Source organism: Paramisgurnus dabryanus, chromosome 6 (genome assembly GCF_030506205.2).
Source record: "Paramisgurnus dabryanus chromosome 6, PD_genome_1.1, whole genome shotgun sequence".
Classification (NCBI taxonomy): domain Eukaryota; kingdom Metazoa; phylum Chordata; class Actinopteri; order Cypriniformes; family Cobitidae; genus Paramisgurnus; species Paramisgurnus dabryanus.
In genome coordinates this window covers 46,584,875-46,607,193 of record NC_133342.1, presented here as the reverse complement: position 1 = coordinate 46,607,193, position 22,319 = coordinate 46,584,875, and the positions used below count along the sequence as shown (strand labels likewise).

The 22,319-nt window shown below is 37.7% G+C and overlaps 1 protein-coding gene across 1 annotated transcript; it reads left to right on the top strand.

The window, feature by feature from the left end:
* The first annotated feature begins 3,339 nt into the window (after positions 1–3,339).
* On the top strand, positions 3,340–22,034 carry dhx30 (DEAH (Asp-Glu-Ala-His) box helicase 30). The gene is made up of 20 exons (XM_065276844.2): positions 3,340–3,538; positions 3,629–3,756; positions 4,054–4,164; positions 4,430–4,602; positions 5,793–5,901; positions 8,053–8,202; positions 8,474–8,626; positions 10,896–11,375; positions 11,603–11,986; positions 12,225–12,300; positions 12,566–12,670; positions 14,305–14,480; positions 14,568–14,774; positions 14,925–15,006; positions 15,174–15,367; positions 15,507–15,657; positions 17,078–17,235; positions 19,679–19,782; positions 20,335–20,474; positions 20,612–22,034. Exons 1-20 carry the CDS (start codon positions 3,364–3,366, stop codon positions 20,869–20,871), a joined length of 3,516 nt encoding a protein of 1,171 aa, XP_065132916.1. The 5' UTR covers positions 3,340–3,363; the 3' UTR covers positions 20,872–22,034.
* Positions 22,035–22,319: the final 285 nt, after the last annotated feature.

The window sequence follows — 22,319 nt, the reverse complement described above, 5'->3', positions numbered from 1 at the left end:
CACAACTGGCTTTTAAAGGGGATGAGAACTGAAACTCTCATTGGTTTATTGCACATTACGCTCCAAACACAACGCAGCGCTTTTCAACTTAAGAATCAGAGATTTTTATACATCATAAGTCCAAAACGCAAGATTTACAGCGTGTGGGATCTTTTTGTGAGGTTGTGATGTTAAGTGAGATTGAAGAAAGTAAATGTCAGAGGAACAATTATAAGTATAGATGCCACAAACATTTAATTTCACTCCTTATCATAGGATAGATACACGTTATCATGAAGAATAAATCCAGCTTGTTATCTGCACTTGTGCTGAGTGATAACTGTTTCATATAGGCCTACATCTTTTTGTAAAATCTTAAAAATAAGTTTTAATATTTAATCAGCTCTGTCTCACCGTCACATTGTCCACTACGGGAGCGCATGAGGAGGAGATGGACCGATTGCATCGAATACAAGACAGCATGAAATACCCTAGCATTAGATAACTGCAGAACACAGTGTAAATAACAATATATTTACCTTAATTACTATGCCTTTTATTATCAAATATTAAAACGTGTGAAGATACAGCCATTAAACTCTCTGACAAACGCTAGGCTTACTCTCTTTGTCCTAGTTAAAATAGTGCTTACTATGGTGTTCATAACAAAATGTGTTAAAATCCTGTGTGGCTCTGAGAAAATGCTGACTTGACGTTTTGCCGTTTCATCACAAGTCCTCATCTTTGGAAAGGTAGCTGTACTTTATTATTAAGTTTATTCAAAGCAACCATATCCTTGGCATGATGCCAACAATCTACATCAAAGTGGCCTGTTCAGCCAGGGACTGTAGGTTGAGTCGTGCACAAGGTGTGTGTAAGCAGAGTGGCGCAGCGGAAGCGTGCTGGGCCCATAACCCAGAGGTCGATGGATCGAAACCATCCTCTGCTAGGTGTCCTTTAATTAAAAGCCTGCATGGCTCTGGCTCTGAGAAAACGCTGACAAGACATTATGCCATTTCACCACAAGTCCTCATCTTTTTATAAACATGGACTTTTGGTCATTTTTGTCTAAGGTTAGGTGGTCTAGAGGCCTGATCATCAATGCCATGGGTGTGGGACATTTCCTTGGAGAAGGCCTCATATGGGCACATTCAGACATACACAGGGATCCCTACTTTTGTGTTCTGTGATCAGCCTTTTAAAACAAACTTGTCAGAAGTGGGATTTGAACCCACACCTCCATTGAGACCAAAAACCTCACAAACTGAGAAGGTCGAACATCCTTGAGACTGGCGCATTAGACCGCTCGGCCATCCTGACACAGTTGTCAATAGCTTCAACAAATATACATCATTGCAAGAAAGTATAGATGCCAGATCATCAGTGCCATGAATGAGTCGTGATCCATCAGTCGAAAGTTGAGTCGTGCACATGGTGTGTGTAAGCAGAGTGGCGCAGCGGAAGCGTGCTGGGCCCATAACCCAGAGGTCGATGGATCGAAACCATCCTCTGCTAAGAGTCCTTTAGTTAAAGCTTGCATTTCTCAGGCTCTGAGAAAACACTGGCAGAACATTATGCCGTTTCACCACGTGTGGACAGGCGGCTGTATTTTATTCCTTAATGAAAAAGTTTATTCAAGACATCTGAATCCTTGGCATGATGCCAACATTCTATGTCAGAGTCGCCTGCTTGACATAAATTTCACATCTTATTTCCTGACATCAAATCAACATCGATTTAATGTCAATGATATTGACCTGAGATAAGGACCAGAAAAAACATGTCAGATTGATAACTTTGTTGGGCCTCTTTAAAACCACAAGAAAAAAATTACAAAACATAATGAAAATATGCATATTCATGCTGCACGTCATACATGATGGTAAAAATCTCGACTATTTGTTGATGTCAAATTGACGTCAAGGTGCCCGCTGGGATCTACATGGCAATATTCACTTGCAGTCATAGCGCCACCAGCTGGAAACAGGATGTGACATGTTTTACACTGATTATGCATTGTCCAATCTACCTCAATTCACATGATCGATAAGAGTCCTGGACTGATCAACATGGCAATATTCAGTTACAGTCGTAATGTACAGTCATAACAGTCACCTGCTGGCATCATGAACAGGCATGTTTTACATTAGCTTAAACATACAGTGTTCAATCTGTGCACTAATTCATGTTTAACAAGACTTTAGGACTGAAGGCATTTATGTGCACTATTCAGTTTTAGTGATTTTGTGTGGCACATCAAAATACCATTGCTCTATATTTACCCACTTTAATGCATATCGCCCACTGCTTCCCTAAGGCCATCGGCTGGCAGGTGGCCATGTGTGCGAGGGCCCTTTCATCGCTGCTTGCAGCTTTCATTTTCGATATTGGATCTGTCTAGCACTTTAAACACTGACAGGCGCTCTTTTATATGTCAATGGCATTAGGCATATTTTAAAGGCGGAAATCTGCAACTATTCAGCTGTGCATAATTTCAAGCTCATTTTTGTATTAATAGTTTTCACGTCTGAAAGTGAGGCGTACACGCGTTTTCTATGCGTACATTCGTTTGATCGTATTTAATTTAGGACGTTGTCTAGACAGCATTTTTTAATGTTGATGCCAACATTCCTGATGGCATGCTAAATGGCATGCGAAACCAGTGACTGAGAAATGGTGTTTTTACCAAAGTACCCATACGGAGACCCTCATCTATAGGTTTAATGCCTTGAGCTAACTGTCAGAATTCAATTCAATTTAATTTATATAGTGCTTTTCAGAATTGTTTAATTGTTCCAAAGCAGATTTGCATTAATAAAAGCAGGAGAAAATACAGAAAATTTGGTGGACAACAAGAAGCATGTGTATATAGTATTAAAAACTGTATAAAAATTTTAACTGATGTGTCAAGTTTTTAGGGTAAACTCCACTCGAGCAATAGCAAACTGAAACTGCAGAATCTCTTAACCCTAAATAAATTTAAATCCTAATTTCTAATTTTTTTAAAAAATTTCTTTTTACATGTAGCTCAAAAACGCTCAAGATGTGTTTAGTGCCAAGCGGGTCACATTAAACACTGACGATGGCTAAAGAACATTTAATTTTTGTTGTACATATTTCCTGTATTTTCTGTTTGTATCTTAATAAAATATATTGGAAAATAAATTCTAAAACAACAAATCTGGTGTTGGTGGCCTAAGACTACTTTGAAAGAACAATAAACCAGAGTCCAATAGTCTTTTCCAGTCCAGATTAAGTGCCAAACACAGCCATCCTGTTTCCATACTTGAATATATTCGTCAAATTTGATTATATTTCACGCTTTCCTGTGGGTGGCGCTGAACTGTTTCGCGTGCACAGTGCTGAAGAAGAAGAAGTTTAAACATGGCGATGTCCTGTCTAGCACTCGTGCGGCTCCGAGCACTCATCACTTTAAGGAGAAAAACTCTTGAAATTCATAAAGACATCGGATTAAATTGGGCTTTTATAAGTCGGTATAGGACAAAGGCTGGTGTCATTCATAAACACCAGCAATCTCCACCAGAAACGGTTAACACAGGTAAGAGACATTTGCGGTCAGAGAATACAAACACATAACTTACTAAAGAGAAACTAAAATTATAACTGCACGTGTTAAATTTGCGTACAGGTGGATCAGATCCTCTTGGAGAATTTCCTCAACCTAAAAACCTTCTGCACGCCACTTTGTCCAAATCGTTAGGGCTGTCTGACCTCTCTCAGTACATCCAGTACAGCTGCACCGATGGGGATGTCAAGGTTAGTTAGCCTAGCATGTAACACCTACAGAAATTAACCATGGTTTAATTACTAACCATGGATTTTAGTTTTATTTGTGGTAAAAGCTATGCTATTTGTGATAAAACTATGATTGTTGGTAGTCAAGTAAAAAAACAGTGTCACTACACATTCTACTTCTATTCATATCAAGCAATATGTTTAGATTAATAAAAATGTATGCATGTCCCAATGATGACACTTTTCATTGTAGTAGTAGTGGTATAGTAGATAACTTGCTTAAACGCCATATATTTAGACTCTGCTAATTGTTTTCAGAGAGCCACCGTCACTCTTCACTGGCCCATGAGAATTGAGACCGAGGGGTTTGGGTCTCGCAAAATAGAGGCAGAGCGTCATGCCGCAGCTGCAGCCTGCTTTAAACTGAAGGTATTGAGCTTTAGTCTCTTTAATCTTTATTGCATCTTTATGTGGCATGTTTGGGCTGCTGAAAAGTGTTGCACCAACAGCTTTGCAACAGTGAGTGAATGTGAAAATATTATGTCTATTAAACATTATGTATATATGTATTATTATGATTATGAGTACATTAAATTCTGACAGAGATTTCACAGAATAAAGTGTTCTATTACAAGTTAAAATATCATTAGGACACTGTGTATGCTTGGTAATTCTGGAAATGTATTTTTTTTAGGAGCTTGGAATTCTTGGTCAAGGAAAGCAGCCATCTATAACAGGGATGGCGACGCAGTCAGGTAGGCAGACATCTGTCTGGGAAGATCCTGAAGAAAATCTGACTTCATATGACAGCCTCGAGTGTTTGCCCATAAAGAAGAGAACAGCATTGAAGGCCATAAAAGGCCAAAGGTACCCTGTTTTATCATTTCAAGTTCATTTTTGTAATGTATATTTAGTAGGGGTGTGACGATACGAGACACAAGATTTTTTTTTAAAAAGTTCTCAATGATAATATAAATTAATAGGAAACTGCAATCAGATTGAAAAAAAAAATGTTTTAACTAGGACTGTCCCTAACAATTATTGTGCTAATTGATAATGAAGTAATTTGATATTTTTTGGTAATAAAAAACACCCAAGTGAGCAATAACCTTTGAAATTAAAAACAAATTACAGTGAGTTGCCCTTGTTATAAAAAACAGCATTATGTATTATAACAAATGCGTGCAGGGTGTGCTAACGGACCCGTTTCTGTTACTTTTACTTTAAATGCTTAATTTTAGATAAACAACTTTTTAATTAATTTAAATCTTTAATATTTGTCCAATTCTTTACAATAGAAATGATACAGCCACTGTTATTATTATATATACATGCAGAGATAAAATAATGTAAACTTCAATCGGCTGAGACACTACACATCTTACAATGATCGACTATCAAAATGCGTTTCAGACAAACATTATTGAAAACCCAAACAAAAAAGCACATGCAGTAAAAGACAGAATTAAATGCTTGCACATTGCACTGGAAAGGGTTAACCAGAACCTTTATGCTGATATTTGATTGGTTGAGAAATGTTCCATGGGTATACGTTATTTTTTGATAACCACACAACTAACTTGTCAAATGTCTTAAAATAAGCACCAGAGCAATGTTTGTGGTAACCGTGGTATAAGAGGAATAATTGACTCCGGTCCTTTGAATTATTTGAAAATAATGCACACCTGCGGTGCCACACCTTGGGTGTGCATTATTTTCTTATAATTCAATGGCCCGTCATCAATTATTCCTTACTTAATGCACTGTGAACTCACTAACGTGATCTAGTATTGACTGACATTAACAAAAACAGATGAATGTTGTAAAAACAGTTCCTATTAGCTAATGCATTATAACCATCTTTCTAAATGAAGCTATATTGTAAAATTGCCATTCTGACAAATGCTTGACATTTGTGTGAGCTGCCATTCTTAACTAATTTTACAACTGTCTGCGTTCATGTGACACTTTTTGACAACTCCTCATTTTGTTATGTTTGTGTCTGTTGTCTTGTATGCATCTGGGATTATCTTTATACTGATATTTTTTTCTCGTAGACCAATAGAAGAGGATCCAAAAATCAGAGAAGCACTTTCCATGTTTCCAAAGCCAAAAGCACTTCTGTCTAGTGTCATTCAAGTAGCCACATCATCCTGCAGGGTTCGAGTAAGTTCAACATACAAATCTGTCGCATATCTCTGACATTTGTGATGCATTCTGGGAGTTGGATGTCGTGCTGAAACATTTTCAGAAAAATAAAAAATAAATAACTTGAATGTATATTGGGTTTTCATAAAATGATTATTCTATAAAATATTGTCTTTCATCTGTGATGATATGTCAAATGTCTAGGAAACATTCAGTTGTCTAGTTCAGAAAAATAGTGATTTATAGTGACAAGCTGGAAAGACTGCGTCTTTAATGTTTAAGAACACACCCGGACCGTTGAAGTGCAACACGGATGTCCATAGCTTTTCCTCTACACTACAAAGACAATTTACCTATCAAAGTTAATCACATAACATATAAAATGAGGGTGTTTAATGCACACCTCCCACCAGTCCGGCAGGTAAAGCTGCTCTCTTTAATCATAAACATGATCGCCTCAATCTGATCAATCCTGGTGATGTCATTAACAATATTATAATGGACTAATTCACTTAACATCTAGAGATAAATGATCAGAGGCTGTATGTATAAAGCCACTCGGAGTAAAATTTTAGGCTTAATTAGTGTGTCAAAATTCTAAGAATCGTGTTATTTTACTCTTTTTCCTAAACTTAAGAATAAGTGTGATTTATAACACAGGTGGATCATACTTAAGTATTTTTACTTTCTACATAAAAGTAAATTTTCATGTATTCGTATTTTATTAGTGTTTTTCTTTGGAAAATATTCCAAAGCATATTATCATAATTTTTACTCCACTACATTTCATTATTTCAGGTTTTTGGTTTATATTTAATATTTAAGTACATTGAACATCTAGTACTTTTTTTTACTTAAGAAAGTAAAAGTACACAATATTTATGTAATTAGGTATTAAATAAATTTTAATATGCAATATAAAAGGAATACACAGTATGATGGGGGTACATGCAACTCTGACACTAGGTATCCTGTGATGCTGGGCAACGTTGTGTATTTTTTTATCTGTATTTTTACCCTTTCCCAAGCTACATATTAACCGAAATAAGTGTTTGCTCTGGATTAAGTTATGCGGTAAACCACAATACCAACTAAACGTGGATTAATGAAACAAGGATGTCTACATATGTTTTAAACTAAGTCAACAACATATTTGAACGTTATCTTTAACATATCTAATGTAACATTAGCCTAACATTAGAAAACGTTAACATTAGCTTCTAGCTGCGTTGTACGTCATGTCATTTAGATTTATTAACGTATCTGTAAATATCCGAGATAACAAATGTTATTTGTAATAGCATGTGCTGAATGATTCATGTATATACTGTAGCACCAAACTAACTGATAGGTAGCCTACTCTTGGTAAAGATGGTAAAAAGGCTTGTCCTGGAAACGTATGCAACTTAGATCTGTACATATTTAATTTCATCATGATGGCAACGAGATTCGATTCATCGCATTTACACTGTGACCTGTAATTTTCTGCGTGGAGCTGAAGCTTTTCATCGATAAAATTATTAATATAACCCTCCAATTCATAGTTAATTCCTTTTTGGTGACTTTGAGATGATATATAGTCTTTCTGTCTCCAAAAATCATCAATTGCCTCCCGTGAAATGTCTCCTCCTGTGACAGCTGCCATAGCGCCTGTTATCGAATGTCGATTGTTTGTCAGAGTGAGTGGAGGGGGCGTGGCTTAGCCATAGTTCAATTGTATTTCTATAGCACTTTTGATGAATTAGTTGTTGCATTGTTGCAAAGCAGCAAATTTACAGTAAATACATGTTAGTATATAGACCAGGGGTGGCGAACGTCGGTCCTGGAGAGCCTCAGTCCTGCAGAGTTAAGCTCCATACCTGATTAAACCTCACCTGTCTGTAGCTTTCTAGTAACTTTTTAGACCTTGATTAGTTTGTTCAGGTGTGTCTGATAAGAGCTGAAGCTAAACTCTGCAGGACTGCAGCTCTCCAGGTTGCCACCCCAGATATAGACAGGAGATGCATGGGAATATAAAATTATGAAATATAAAGAGGCTACACAATACACAATATATTATGCAGTATAAAATGGATAAGATGTATATTAGCGAAATATATTGGATATCAAGAAACGCGTGATCTGTTTTATTTTATTCTTTTCATCCTGCTTATCTTTTTTTGCATGTAGGAGCTGATTCAGTACAGAACAGTTGGTGGTAAGGTAAAGACGTGCGAGTTAATCTTGCACTGGCCGGAGGTGATGACCTTTTCAGCCTCTGGACATCGTAGACTGGAAGCAGAGTCCAAGGCAGCAGCACTAGCCTGTCTCAGGTTTAAGGTTGGTTTAAGAGAAATTGTTATTTCTGTTAACAGCAGTGTACATTTATGCATTTGGTAGACGCTTTTATTCAAAGCTGCTGGATAAAATGTTTCTCATTGGTATAATGGTTCCTTGGGTATTGAGCACAGTACCTTTGCATTGCTCCAGCAGTGTTGTTTAAGTTGAGCTTCAGTAACACAAACTAAAGCCGGAATTAAACTTTTTAAAGCCTGAAAAGATCCACAATATTTAGGACCTGTTCTTATATTCACAAGTTTAATGTTTACAGGAACTGCAGTTACTGGATGAGCAGAACAGTCCTCTCACTCATGCCAGGTACCATCAGAAGGAGGTACGTGAAGCTGGTGAGCGAGAGAGAAGACCGTGCTTTGTGGAAATACCCGGGGATGTGGAACAGAGGATTCAGCAGTACCTTGCACAGGTTAAAGACCCCACAAAATGGCTTGATGAACAATTTTCTTCCTTGTAATGGCATGTTGGGGGAAGACCTATAAAGGGTTGTAAACAGCATTTACATCACAGATTTTAACAGTTAGTTTCAACTTCCTGTTGCTTGTAGATTTGAAGTATTATAGAAAAATACTGAAGTTCTTGAGACCAATACATTTATCAAGTCGCATAAAGCTATGATTACAAGATAATGTCCGCAATTATAATTTTGTGTTTTTTCCAGGGAGAGACTGCAAATTTAGTCTTTTAAATGTGATGATTATTTTTCTGCATCGTTAATATAGAAAAGTCATTTTATGCAGATGCTATTGGTTAATGTTTTACTGCAGTTTAGTTTTTCTTCTGTCATTCTGAATCATGGTCAGCTGTGATACCGTATAAGACTATGTTTACATTAGTTTGTTTTTGCTTTAAAACGCATTACTTTTGCTACGATTACACCTGGGATAGACACTACACCTAAGTTTTTGACCCTCGTAAACAGCGATTTTTGTAAACATTGCGTGAGTGCCCACATTCGCTTTTTTCAATTCAATTTTATTTATATAGCGCTTTTCACAATTCTTTATTGTTTCAAAGCAGCTTTATATTAAGAGATGTAGGAAAAGCATAGAAAAGCGAGCGTAGTAGTAATGTAACATATACAGTTAAGTAGAAAGGTAAGCCAAAGGTGGCAGACTCTCCAGGGGATGAAAAAAAAACCCTAGGAGAAAAACCCTCCTGACTAGTCCAGGGGGAAAACTCCTAGGAGGAGAAAAACTCTTCAGAGAGATACATATACATACATACATACATACATACATACATACATACATATATATATATATATACATACATACATACATACATACATATATATATATACATACATACATACATACATACATACATACATACATACATACATACATACATACATACATACATACATACATACATACATACATACATACATACATACATACATACATACATACATACATACATACATACATACATATACATATATATATATATATATATATATATATATATATATATACTATCGGGTATGTGAACGGGTAAGCAAATTAAACTGGTTCCACTGGTGGTCATGGTCAGGCATTGGCTGGACATCTCGTTAAAGGACAGCCGGTAGATCAGTGGTGTGATGACCTTCACAGCAGCAGGAACTGGGTCTGTTTGTCTCATTGTCCTCGGGGTCGAGGACGAGACAGGGAGAGAAAACCAGAATCCTATTAGCATAGGGGCTGTTCACATGTAATGCAAGTGTCATACATTACAGTGGTTTAAGTCTGCACGGTTCCAGACAGGCTAACTGTTGCGGCATAAGTATATTCCCCAGATGAGTTATGTGAATCCTTTGTTCTAGACAAACTAACTATTGTGGGATAAGTACATTTACTGGATATTTTATGTGAATGCTTTGTTAAAGATGAATGTCTTAAATTCAGACTTAAAGTGATCGACTGTGTCTGATACTCGAACATTATTTGGTAAATCATTCCAGAGCTTAGGGGCTTAAGTGGCCAGAATTTTGTGATCGCAGTTTACGTGAAGGATTGTATTCTGATAGTAATTCTTTAAGATATGAGGGTGCTAGGCCATTTAAGGCTTTGTAGGTGATTAGTAATATTTTAAATTGTAGCGATATTTAACTGGTAGCCAGTGTAAAGATGCCAGAGTTGGACTTATGTGGTCTTATTTTTTAGATCGAGTAAGCACTCTTGCGTGGCGTTTTGAACCAGCTGTAATTTGTTTACCTGATTTGCGTGACATCCCCGAGTAACGAGTTACAATAATTGGGTGTTCTGGATCATTGCTTATCCTTCTCTGATCATATGACCATTGCGCTGCTATCGAATGATGACAATGACCAGCCGCAATGACTGTAAAAAATAAAGTTTTGAATGATAGATGTACAGACTTTGCAGAGTTTTAACTATTATCACAGATTATAAATGCTATACCAACTTATTTTTAACACATATAGTGCTACACTTGTACAGCATGCCCAGTATGCGTGAATGGTCATGTTTCATGTGTTTACGGTCGTGTATATATGTGGATGGAAACACAAGTATAGACAAGGATAATTTTTTTAATCACTGTCTGGTTTTATTTATTTTTTTATCGAAAAGACAAAGTTTAAATGGATTCTGTATGTTTAGTCAGAGCTAAATTTATCAGATGTATTTTTATGAATACTGATTGCATATTTTTTTTACTCTTATGTTCAGAACCCAGCAGAGGCCGAGGTTCAGAGATTATGGGACGAAGAGGAAAAGTTAGCAGTTCTGCACGAGTCTTCAGCCATCAGTACGGATGATGAAGATGATGATGACCTCATCACAGATGCTATCACCAATAAGCCGTACCGCGCCCTGCGACCAGATGAAGAGGAAAATCTGAGTGACCACCTCCTCAGCTTGTGGATGAGGGCGGGGCCTGGCCGGGGGGTGGAGCTGCCAGTGGACTCCTATAAAGAAAGTGTGCTCTCAGCAGTGGAATCTTCACAAGTTGTCGTGATTGCAGGTGAGACGGGCTGCGGTAAGACCACACGGATCCCACGGTTTCTGTTAGAGGGCCAAGTCAGAAGGGGAGATGGGGCCAAATGCAACGTCTTGGTCACACAGCCCCGCCGGATCAGTGCTGTATCTGTAGCACAGCGTGTAGCACAGGAGATGGGTCCTTCGCTTCGGCACTGTGTCGGATACCAGGTAAGAACGTAAGAATGTTTTCAGTGCTATTTCGTTTGATCAACCCTTTCTGTTTTAGAAAGATATAACAACTGCTTAACTCTCATTCAGGCAAATGATTATGAAAAAAAACAATTGTGAAAAGCGCTATATAAATCAAATTGAATTGATTGGAATTGAAGTTATACTGTATGTGAAGTGTGTGTTTTTCACTTTGGATTATTGGGAAGTGTCTTTGTCTCACACAGGTTCGACTCGAATCACGTCCACCTGAGCGCAGCGGTGGAGCTCTGCTGTTCCTCACTGTCGGTGTCCTCCTCCGTAAACTGCAGTCTAACCCCGCTCTCCGTGGCATCAGCCATGTAGTAGTTGATGAGGTCCACGAGAGAGACGTCAACACAGATCTTCTGCTGGCCTTACTGCGTTCAGCCTTAGAAGAGAATCCAGACTTTCGAGTGGTTCTCATGAGCGCGACTGGTGACACGCAACGACTGTCTCAGTATTTCGGTGGATGCCCGGTGGTGCGCGTGCCTGGGTTTATGCACCCGGTGCAGTCGAAGTACCTAGAGGAAGTGATGACAGACATGCGTCGACAGTTACCAGCGATAAGCAGAGAGAAAAGAAACGGGCAGGTCAGTTTGAGTTTTTTGAAGTCTCATAATCTAATGATGAGATGTTGAGCATTAAAGTTTGATTTCACACATTGATTTAAATCTCTGACATGACCTTACTCAGTGAGTATTAAAGCTAGGTTTTCACAAGCAGTGTCACACATTGTCTGCTGTAATTGTCTGTGTTGTGTTTATCTTGATTTTTTTAATGTATAGAAACCAAAGTGTGAAAAGGTTTCTTCTTGTCCTTTATCTCAAGGAAGAAAATGATGCTTCTCCTGATCTTGATCTAGTAACTGATGTGATAGATCATATTCACAGATGTGGAGAGCCAGGTAAAGTTTTTTATTATTATTAGGAAATCATATTTCTTAGTCAGACTCAAAGTATCACCACAGACGCAGTAATGATGACAATTTTTTTGGTGGTCAACCAGTAATCCCCCGGTATAGTTTATTTGTTAATGTTGTATAGGTGCTATCTGGAACTCAAACATACTCATGCAAGCACAACTTAAAGGAAAATATTTGAATATTTATGTGCATTATAAGATTTTCTTTTGATCTCCTGTTTTTCCTGTGTGCTGACTCGCCATTCTAGGTGCTGTGTTGTGTTTCCTGCCGGGATGGCAAGAGATTAAAGCTGTACAACAGAAACTGGAAGAAAAAGCAGCTTACAGATCAGGCTTACAGATGATTTTACCTCGTAAGTGCACCTGATTTATTCAGTTAGTTTTACTTTATTTAGTATTATTTTTAGGGGCGGCAGTGGTTCATGTAGGTTGTCGACAAATCGGAAGCTTGGTGGTTCAATCCCCGGCTCCACCTGACCAAGTGTCGAGGTGTCCTTGAGCAAGACACCTAATCCCAGCTGCTCCCGACAAGCTGGTTGGTGCCTTGCATGGCTGACACCGGCGTCGGTCGGTGTATGAAGTGAATGGGTAAATGTGAGACAATATGTAAAGCACTATACCTGTATAAATGCAGTCCATTTACCATTAATGGCGCTTTTTCATTGCATAGTACCCCGCGGTTTAGTTTAGTTTGGGTCGGGTCAACTCACCTCACTTTGGCGTGGTTAGCTTTTCCATCGAGTTTAGTATCACTTCGCAGTGGGAGGGATTATAGGCGTGTCCTTATATTTACGCTGCACACTGCTGTGACATCATACAAGGGAGAGCGCCGTTGTACATTCCCATACATTATTTATTTCTCAGTCCGCCATAAAATTTAAATTGGCCACCACATATAGATGTTTGCACATTGCGTTTATCACTCCCTCTGTCTCATATGACAGTTTCTGTTCAAACACCCTTGGCGTCAGTCGACGGCGCTCCGCTGAGCCTCATTGAAGTTGCATTTAAGCATATAAAATGCTGACGTGCTCGTGGCGAATGTTCTCCCACAAACTGCAAGAATGGAAAAAACTGTTATGGTGTCCCTGATTCTCAACCTGTGGATGTTTTACATCGCTAAAAGGGAGTTTGGGAACTTAGCAGAGCACAGAAACAACATGTTTGCTCGAGACAGCGCAAGCTAGCACACTGAGGTAAAGCTAAACTTTACATTATAGCGATGATGATTCTGTCAGACCAAACAGTGATCTACAGTGTTTTCGCGTCATGTTTGGTATCACGTTGTGCACCTAATGGAAAAGCTCCCAAAAGTAAGCTGACCTGACCCAAACTAAACCAAACCGTGGGGTACCATGCAATGGAAAAGCGCCATAAGAAGAGGTATTCGAGACCTTTCCAGAAAATGGCATGACAACTAGTTGTTGACCAATATTGTTTTATTTTGGCAGATGGTAGATAGGGCTCCTATGAATATAGGAAGAGCTCAGTTGCAGAATAAAAAAGCTTTCGCGTGAAGTGATGCCTTGAACTTCTAGCGTCCTCAGTTCACTCTCTCATGCTGATTGACGTGTGGCTGTGCTTTTCCAGGGAAAGTGCCCATAAACAAAATAGGATATGTAACGTCTACCCCTGTGGTACTTAAGATGTATCCATGTTTGAAAAAAAAATTCTGAAACTTTTATGAACCCTGGCGAAGTACACTCTGCACAGAATGACTTTGTGACGTGTCCATCTGCTTTTTTGACACTTTATAAATTCAGTGGTTCACTCAAGTTGTTTTGCTAATATTCTTTGTTCCTAATTAAAACATTTTTGTTGAATTACTGTAATATTATAAAACGGCAAGTGAGTACCTTTGTCTGCCAAATTACCAATACTGTAGAACACTGTGGCCAAATGTCAGTTTGCCTGTGGACTAATATAACCGCTCTGCTTGCATATCAGTCATTTCGTGGGCTCACTTAAACTGCCTGTTTTACTCTAGTTCACTCCAGTATGGCTGTTGCAGACCAGCAAGCCGTCTTCAATCGACCTCCAGAGGGTCAGCGTAAAATTGTCCTGGCAACCAACATCGCTGAGACTTCTGTCACCATTGATGATATAGTACATGTGGTGGATGCTGGCTCACAGAAAGAACAGAACTACGACCCCAAAACCAAGGTCCTACACTTGCTATGTTTCCCATTTTTTAAGTGAAAAATAAAGTAGTCAGGAAAAAAACAGCTGGTTGTTGTGGTGCATTCTCAGGTCTCCTGTCTGAACACGGTCTGGATCTCACGTGCAAATGTCATGCAGCGAAGAGGAAGGGCAGGGCGGTGCCAACCAGGACATGCATATCACCTTTTCCCACGAAAACACCTGGACGCCATGACCACGTTTCCCATTCCTGAAATTCTACGCACCCCTCTGGAGAGCGTGGTGATTCAGGCCAAAATTCACTGTCCTGAAAGCAAAGTGAGAAAGTTTGTCATTTGTGATTACATTTTAAATGTGAAAGAAAATAATGTTTTCATCTGCTTGTCCAGACACACACAGGTTGTAAGCCTTTATTATAAATTGTTTGAACAACATTTCAACTCATTTTGACTTGTATTTCTCACACAGACTGTGGACTTCCTATCACGGGTGCTTGACTGCCCCGACCGTCAATCAGTGAAAGTTGCTGTAAAGACCTTAATGGATATTGGTGGGATTTTGTGATTTATTCGTAATTTTCTCAATTTTATTTTCAAATGGGTTACTTAGTAATGACGCTCCAAGTAAAGTAACCACCTGCTAAAGTAACCAGATACTAAGGATGTTTTGATTGAATCCATGTTTATATTCTCACACATGTTGTTCTGTTGTTTTCAGGTGTATTGGATAGTTTGGAGAATCTGACTCCTTTGGGCGAACGGGTGGCCTGTATGTCATGTGACCCGCGGTTGGGGAAAGTTTTGGTTCTCTCGGCTCTGTTCGGTTGCGTTCACCCTATTTTATCTGTGGCAGCCTGCCTGACTCGAGATCCGTTCTATAACAGCATGCAGAACCGGGCGCTTGTCTTCAAGGTCAGAGAGATGATTTAAGGCTTGATTCTCGTAGTTCACAACTAAATGTAGTTACTTTTACATTTTCAAGCTAATGTTTATTAGCGTTTTAACCTAAAAGCACATTTATTCATTGTTTCTGTCATTTGACTATTTGCAGGCCAAGAAAGAGTTGAGTGTTTCTAGCTGCAGTGATTATTTGGTCTTCAGTCGTGTTGTTCAAAGCTGGAATGACCAACATAACAGAGACAGCAAGCAAGAGTATTTAGAGAAATATACTCTGTCTGGTGCCAGTCTGCGATTTATACACGGTAAGACAAATAGGCATCAGAGCAAATTAGCCAAGTGTGTACACACAATTTTTGTGTGTGTGTGTTTTACAGGAGTAACATTACTATTCATAGCATTTTTAACTCTTTCCCTGCCAGCATTTTTTTAAAAAGTTGCCAGCCAGCGCCAGCATTTTTCATGATTTTCACAAAAGTTTAATGTCTTCCATAAAATGTTCTTCTTTAAATATATAAACAAACAATATATCAGATGAAAGAACAGACCCTCTGCTTTCAAACAAAAAATAACGTTTCATCATACCTTCATTAGTTCTCTTGTAATCACCTCTCAAACATGGGTAGGTTTCTTCAAAAACACCCAATTTTGAGCAAAAAGCTGAGATAATTCAATTTTTGCGAAGGACATTTCAAAGAGATCAGATGCAGAGCGATCTTTAAAACATACACGGAGTTCTTTCACGTGAGGCGCTACTTCCGGGTTGTATAAGTAATGATAATAGTAGGATAATAGCGGTATTGCGGAAAGACGGAAAATCTTGTCATTGGCGATGAAGCGTTTTCTCTTAATTGACGAGATATCTCGTCAATGGCGGTGAAAGAGTTAAATGTGTATACACAGATTTTCTTATTATTAGTGACATTTAAAAACATTTTAAAACTTCACAGATGCACAAATACAAAGAAATTCTGCAATCGTCACATATTAAAGTCTAACTGTGACAATAATCATGCTTTAGGACAAACCATGTGCAAATTTATCATTCAACACCATTGCTGAGTTTTTATCTATAATATTTGAGTTTTCCAAAGAGTTATTCCTGTGGTTTGAAGTCGCCTCACGTCATACACCTAAAACCAATGACATCATCACATTTGAACTCACACGTGCTGAACTCACATGCAGTATAAAAGTCAAACTTTGTAACATCAGCGATAAAAACAGTTAGTGCTGTAAGCGCGCAGTTCTCGTATTTACTGTGAAACAGGACTTATGTTCAGTTATGTGTTTGAAACTACCGAAATTAGCATCTATTTGCGAGTTGCAATTGATTAGAGGCAGAGACTAATTTGCATATTCATGGATCCGCCTACTAAATGAGGGAATTACATTTCAGCAGTTTAAAGGCACGTAGAAATTACTGCCACAGGAAAAACTTTAAGTTTGGCTATTGTGTTGCTCAAGGATAAGTTTTGACTACAGGGAGATTTTCAACATTTTCTTTGTATCTGGAATGTGTTCAAAATCTTCATGAAGTACTTCTGTGTTTTATTTATAGCACGCATTGGATATATCACTGATTTGCCTGGAACATTTACACATTCTATCAGCTCTTGTCTATGTAAAATTAAATAGCCAACACAAATGTCTTCATTGATTATTAGTTGTTGTTTAAAAAGAGAAGACTGGGCCTATATTTCCTTGTCTTTGTGTCTTAAACAGGGCTGATGCATCAGTTCAGTGAGAATCTGTCTGAAGCTGGACTGGTGGATCGTTCTGCTGAATGTCTGCGCTTGTCCTCGCATCTTAACCAGCACAGTCAGCAGGAACAGCTCCTTAAAGCAGTGCTGTTGGCAGGCCTTTATCCTAATCTAATACAGGTGCAGCACACGACAACATAATAACGAGTTACATTATGCTGCGTTCCAGGCAACCTGTAACCCGTGAATCACGACTTCAAAACCACGACTCTGAACTGGGAGTACATCGATCTAGTACGAGTTCACAGGTGGGAAGTCACGAGTTTGACTGCCGTTCCAGTGCACATTCACAGGTAGAAGGTTGTAAAAACATGGGTTACAGGCTGCCTGGAATGCATACTCCCAGTTCAGAGTCATGAGTCGTGGTTTTGAAGTCGTAATTCACGGGCTCAAAAACATGCCTGGAACTAGGGATGCAGCGATACCGATACTAGTATCGGGTATCGACCTCGATACCACATTTTCTAAAGTACTCGTACTCGTTAAAAGTCCCACGATACCAGGGATCGATACCACGGTCTGAGAAATGTCTATGTTTGAGCGGCGTGTAAGGGGTTAATGCCTCTTGTGTTGTCCAAAGAGGCAGAGTTTACAACAAACTGGAAAACTAGTCCCTTGTTTTTTTTGTTAAATTATATGACTAAAGCTGTAACCTGTAAATTTAAATCATGTTTTTTATTAAGTACTCGGTATCTGTATCGGCAAGTACTGAAATGCAAGTACTCGTACTCATACTCGTATTCCAAAAAAGTGGTATCGGTGCATCCCTACCTGGAACGCAGCATTATAATACAGAGTATATGAGGATCCATATCAGTTTCAACCATGTAATGGCCCAAAGCGTCTTAAGTCACTTAGATCAGCTTTGATTTGCATTATGCTATGACAATTTAAACATGACAATAGAGACAAGTTAGTTTAATGGTAGTATGGATAAAATAGAGTTACACTTTATTTTAAAGGGACATTCCACTTTTTTGAAAATATGCTTATTTTCCAGCTCCCCTAGAGTTAAACATTTGATTTTTACCGTTTTTAAATCCATTCAGCTGATCTCCGGGTCTGGTCATAGATTAGCACAATCTGATTAGCCCATTAGCATCGCGCTAAAAAATAACCAAAGAGTTTCAATATTTTTCCTATTTAAAACTTGACTCTTCTGTAGTGACATCGTGTACTAAGAGACCGACAGAAAATTAAAAGCTGCGATTTTCTAGGCAGATATGGCTAGGACTATACTCTCATTCTGGGGTAATAATCAAGGGCTGTTTCTCAATTCCAAGAACTCAAAGAACGGACTTGCGTTCTCGTGGAGACTGGTCTTGCCAGGCGACCTTGGAAGAACGAACTCAGAAGGTCGCGAGAACACAGCACGCACTTGTGAGAATTGAGATGTGTGCGATCTTCCTGTTGGTCACCTGACCTCCTCAGATTTCAGCTCACAAGTCTGCACTGAATTCATCCTCGATATCAAGAACACATCCGGGTATTTTCATGTGTCCTCTGTACTTGCGTTCTTGAGAACTGGAATTGAACTTCGACTGTTAATTATGATGTAGAGCGAGGACACAAGGACGCAAGATCACTGAAGAACACATATTGAGAAACAGCCAAGGACTTTGATGATGTAACATGGCTGCAGCAGGCGTAGTGATATTACGCACTGCCCAAAAATAGTCCCCTTTGGTTACCTTCAATGGCAAGGGACTATGATTAGTCCTTGATTATTACGCCAGTTTGAGAGTATAGTTCCTAACCATATCTGCCTAGAAAATCACAACTTTTAATTTTCCGTCGGTCTTAGTACACTATGTAACTACAGAAGAGTCAAGTTTTAAATAGGAAAATTATTGAAACTCTTTGGTTATTTTTTTGCCTGATGTTAATGGTCTAATCAGATTCAATGGATTGTGCTAAGCTATGCTAAAAGTGCTAGCACCAGACCCGGAGATCAGCTGAATGGATTCCAAAACGGTAAAAATCAAATGTTTAACTCTAGGGGAGCTGGAAAATGAGCATTTTTCTAAAAAAAAAGTAGAATGTCCCTTTAAGTCCTGAGTAATGTTAATAAATGACATATACTTATTGTAAGATTAGGGTTAGTGTTGTTTTAAGTTTTTTTGCTTGTAACTACGCATCATTTTTTGTTATTTCTTTAGTAAGTATAAGTGATGTAAAATAAGGACACAGTAAAATAAAGTGCATTATTTGCAAGCAACTTGATATTTTGCATGTCATTTGATGACATTTAAACATTTTAAGTGTGACTTAAGTATTTTAACTTTTTTCTCAGTTTTTGTCTGGTCATGCTTATAATTGAAGAAAATCTTTTTAGATATTATTTGTCCCAAGTTTGTATGTGTATGTGTGCGCAGTTTCTGACAGATCTTGCTTTAGCAACACCTGGAGGCATTGCAAGCATGACGGCGCAGTGATGCAACTCAAAAAGACGTTGATTGTACTTTTGTTTCAAAGGAGGCAAAAAACTTTAACCTTCTGTAGAAGGAACTGTTTCTATATCAGAGCATCACTTTAAAATAATTCTGTTTTTAAACTTTACCAGGTGAAAAAAGGCACAGTGACCAAAGGGGGAAGATTTCGTCCAGAAAATCTTACTTATCGCACACAAAATGGCCCTGTTGTACTGCACCGCTCCTCTGTCAACAGGTAAATACATGGAGTGGAGTAAGATTTAACGGTAACACTTAACAATAAGGTTCATTAGTTAACATTAGTTATTGTATTAACTAACATTAACAAACCATGGGCAGTACATTTGTTACAGTATTTATTCATATTTGTTAATCTTAGTTCATAGTTCAAGTATTAGTAATTGTTAAAATTAACATTAACAAAGATTAATAAATGTTGTATAAATGCAGTTCATTATTAGTTCATGTTAACTAATGAACCTTATTGTAAAGTGTTACCGATTTAACTGTTGTACTTGTTAATCAATAAATTGCAAAATAAATGGTTTTGTTTACAACATGTATGTAGGTGTACTACTGTGTATAATAATTATGTATATATAAATACACACACACACACACACACACACATTTATAATTTTAAGAAACAAATATATTTATATATTAAGTATGTATATGTATATTTAAAATATAAAAATGTATATACACATCTAAATATTTCTTATATATATACATGCATGTTTTTTTATTAAATCTACTCATCTGCTGTGTTTTTAATTTTATTTAGGGGAGAGCAGAAGCTCTCGAGTCGCTGGCTCACATTCTTCTCTGCTATGAAATCCAATGGTCAAGTCTTCATTAGAGACTCTTCTGTGGTTCACCCATTGGCTTTGCTGCTTCTCACAGATTGTGACCTCAGTGAGAAATGTAATACAATACTTACTATCACTAGATCCAAATACAGCATGTGCATAAATATGTAAAAACAATGTCTCTAATGCCTCATTATTTATAAATACATTTTTAAAGCTTTTTTTAACTTTATGTACTTGTTTGTTGTTCAGTTGTAGGAGATCATGTAGAGGTGGCATTACCAGGTCACGCACTGATACGATGGCAGTTTTCTCCTCATGCGTGGGAGCTGCTGTGGGATCTACGCACTTCCCTACAGGCCATGATCCACCGGAAGCTTCAACACTCCAAACTTAAATCAAACTTCTCTGACAATAACTCTAAAGACAGTCAGCTTATATCTTTATTAGTGGACCTTCTAAATAACACAGATTTAGATGCTACAAATCATCATGATGACCTCAATGAGTGACGCCTCTGGACCATTTCTTCAGTGACAACTCTGGGTTTGCACAAACAGATCACAGGATCAATGAAGAATAAACATTGACCAAATACATGTCTGTGATGCTGTAAATTCATTGCATGTAATTTTATAATTTTCCAGATGTGTGAATATGTGCAGAAGTATATAGGCTGTAAATAAAGCCTGCAGTCTGGACATATAGGATTAAACTGTACTTATTCAAGATATTTATTTATCATATTGAGAGAATTTTAATCTTTTAATTTAAAGAATCAAACAATGCACTATTGGAGAATAACCTGTGATGTGTAAATCTAAGGACTGTTACAGTGACTGCATTTATAAAAAAAAGATTAAGCCATATGATTAAGAGTGTTTGAAAGGATTTGTTTAGACAATATGATTTGCCTTTGAAAATGTGGTTAAGTTAAGTGTATAAAACAGCAATAATGCTAAAATATTGTATTGTGCTGTTTAATTCACATGTGATATGTGAAGTCTGCTGTTTAGTTTCTAATTGTGAAAAACAACATAAAATACTGAAACGGGAAGTTGTTAAGCACTTTTTTTTACAATGTTGCATTGTTTCAAAGCAGCTTTAAGTGATGGAAGAAAACACTGAAATTGGAAAAAGATTACAAATATAGTAATATTTAGTATTATTGCATCTTAATACTATTGTCCTCATGAATAGATTATAATCTTGAAAGGTCCTCAATATCTTTGTCCTTTATTGTAAGGTTCATTGTACATGGCATTTGTTATACATTCACTAGTACTTCTATAGTAACTGCAAGGACTGTAAAATAAAGTGTTGCATTTTACACAGTTATCACACAGGACCTTACACCAGAATCATTATAGTATAAACTGTTAGGCAACCCCGACCATTGAATACCGTACACATTAACTACAGGGTACATTCACCAGTACCTCCAAAGTAACTGCATAGAAACAGGACTGTAAAATAAAGTGCTGAATTTTACAGTTATTACACAGGAGGACCACTGTGAGTTATAGTAACTAGTCAGACTATAAAATAAGATGCATTGTTGGGTTTAAAGGGTACAATAAAGGACAGAGTACAAAATTCCACATCAGTAATGTTTGTTATTAGTTATCATATGCATGTACTATACAGTTACCATGTACAGTCGTATGCAAAAGGGCACCACTGAAAATTTTCATGATTTTTATTTATAAATATTTGGGTATTTGCAGTGGTGTAGTCTAGAATTTTGTAGTGAGTATACTGTGATTTTTCCCTCTCACCCTTATGCTCACTCAACCTAGCGCGACACCTCATAAGCACCACCACACTCACAGATGCATACAGTAAAGATATTCATGTAACTTAGAGCATTCTGAAAGTGTACTCATAAACACATAAACTGAATGTGTTATCAACATGTCAGTTTATTATAAGAAAAAAAAAGACTTTAACAGCCAATGGG

Coding starts and splice junctions, on each gene's coding strand:
- dhx30 (XM_065276844.2), top strand. CDS start 3,364: ATGGCGATGTCCTGTCTAGCACTCGTGCGGCTCCGAGCACTCATCACT. Junction 4,165..4,429: donor CAGCCTGCTTTAAACTGAAG/GTATTGAGCTTT, acceptor TATTTTTTTTAG/GAGCTTGGAATTCTTGGTCA. Junction 8,203..8,473: donor TAGCCTGTCTCAGGTTTAAG/GTTGGTTTAAGA, acceptor TAATGTTTACAG/GAACTGCAGTTACTGGATGA.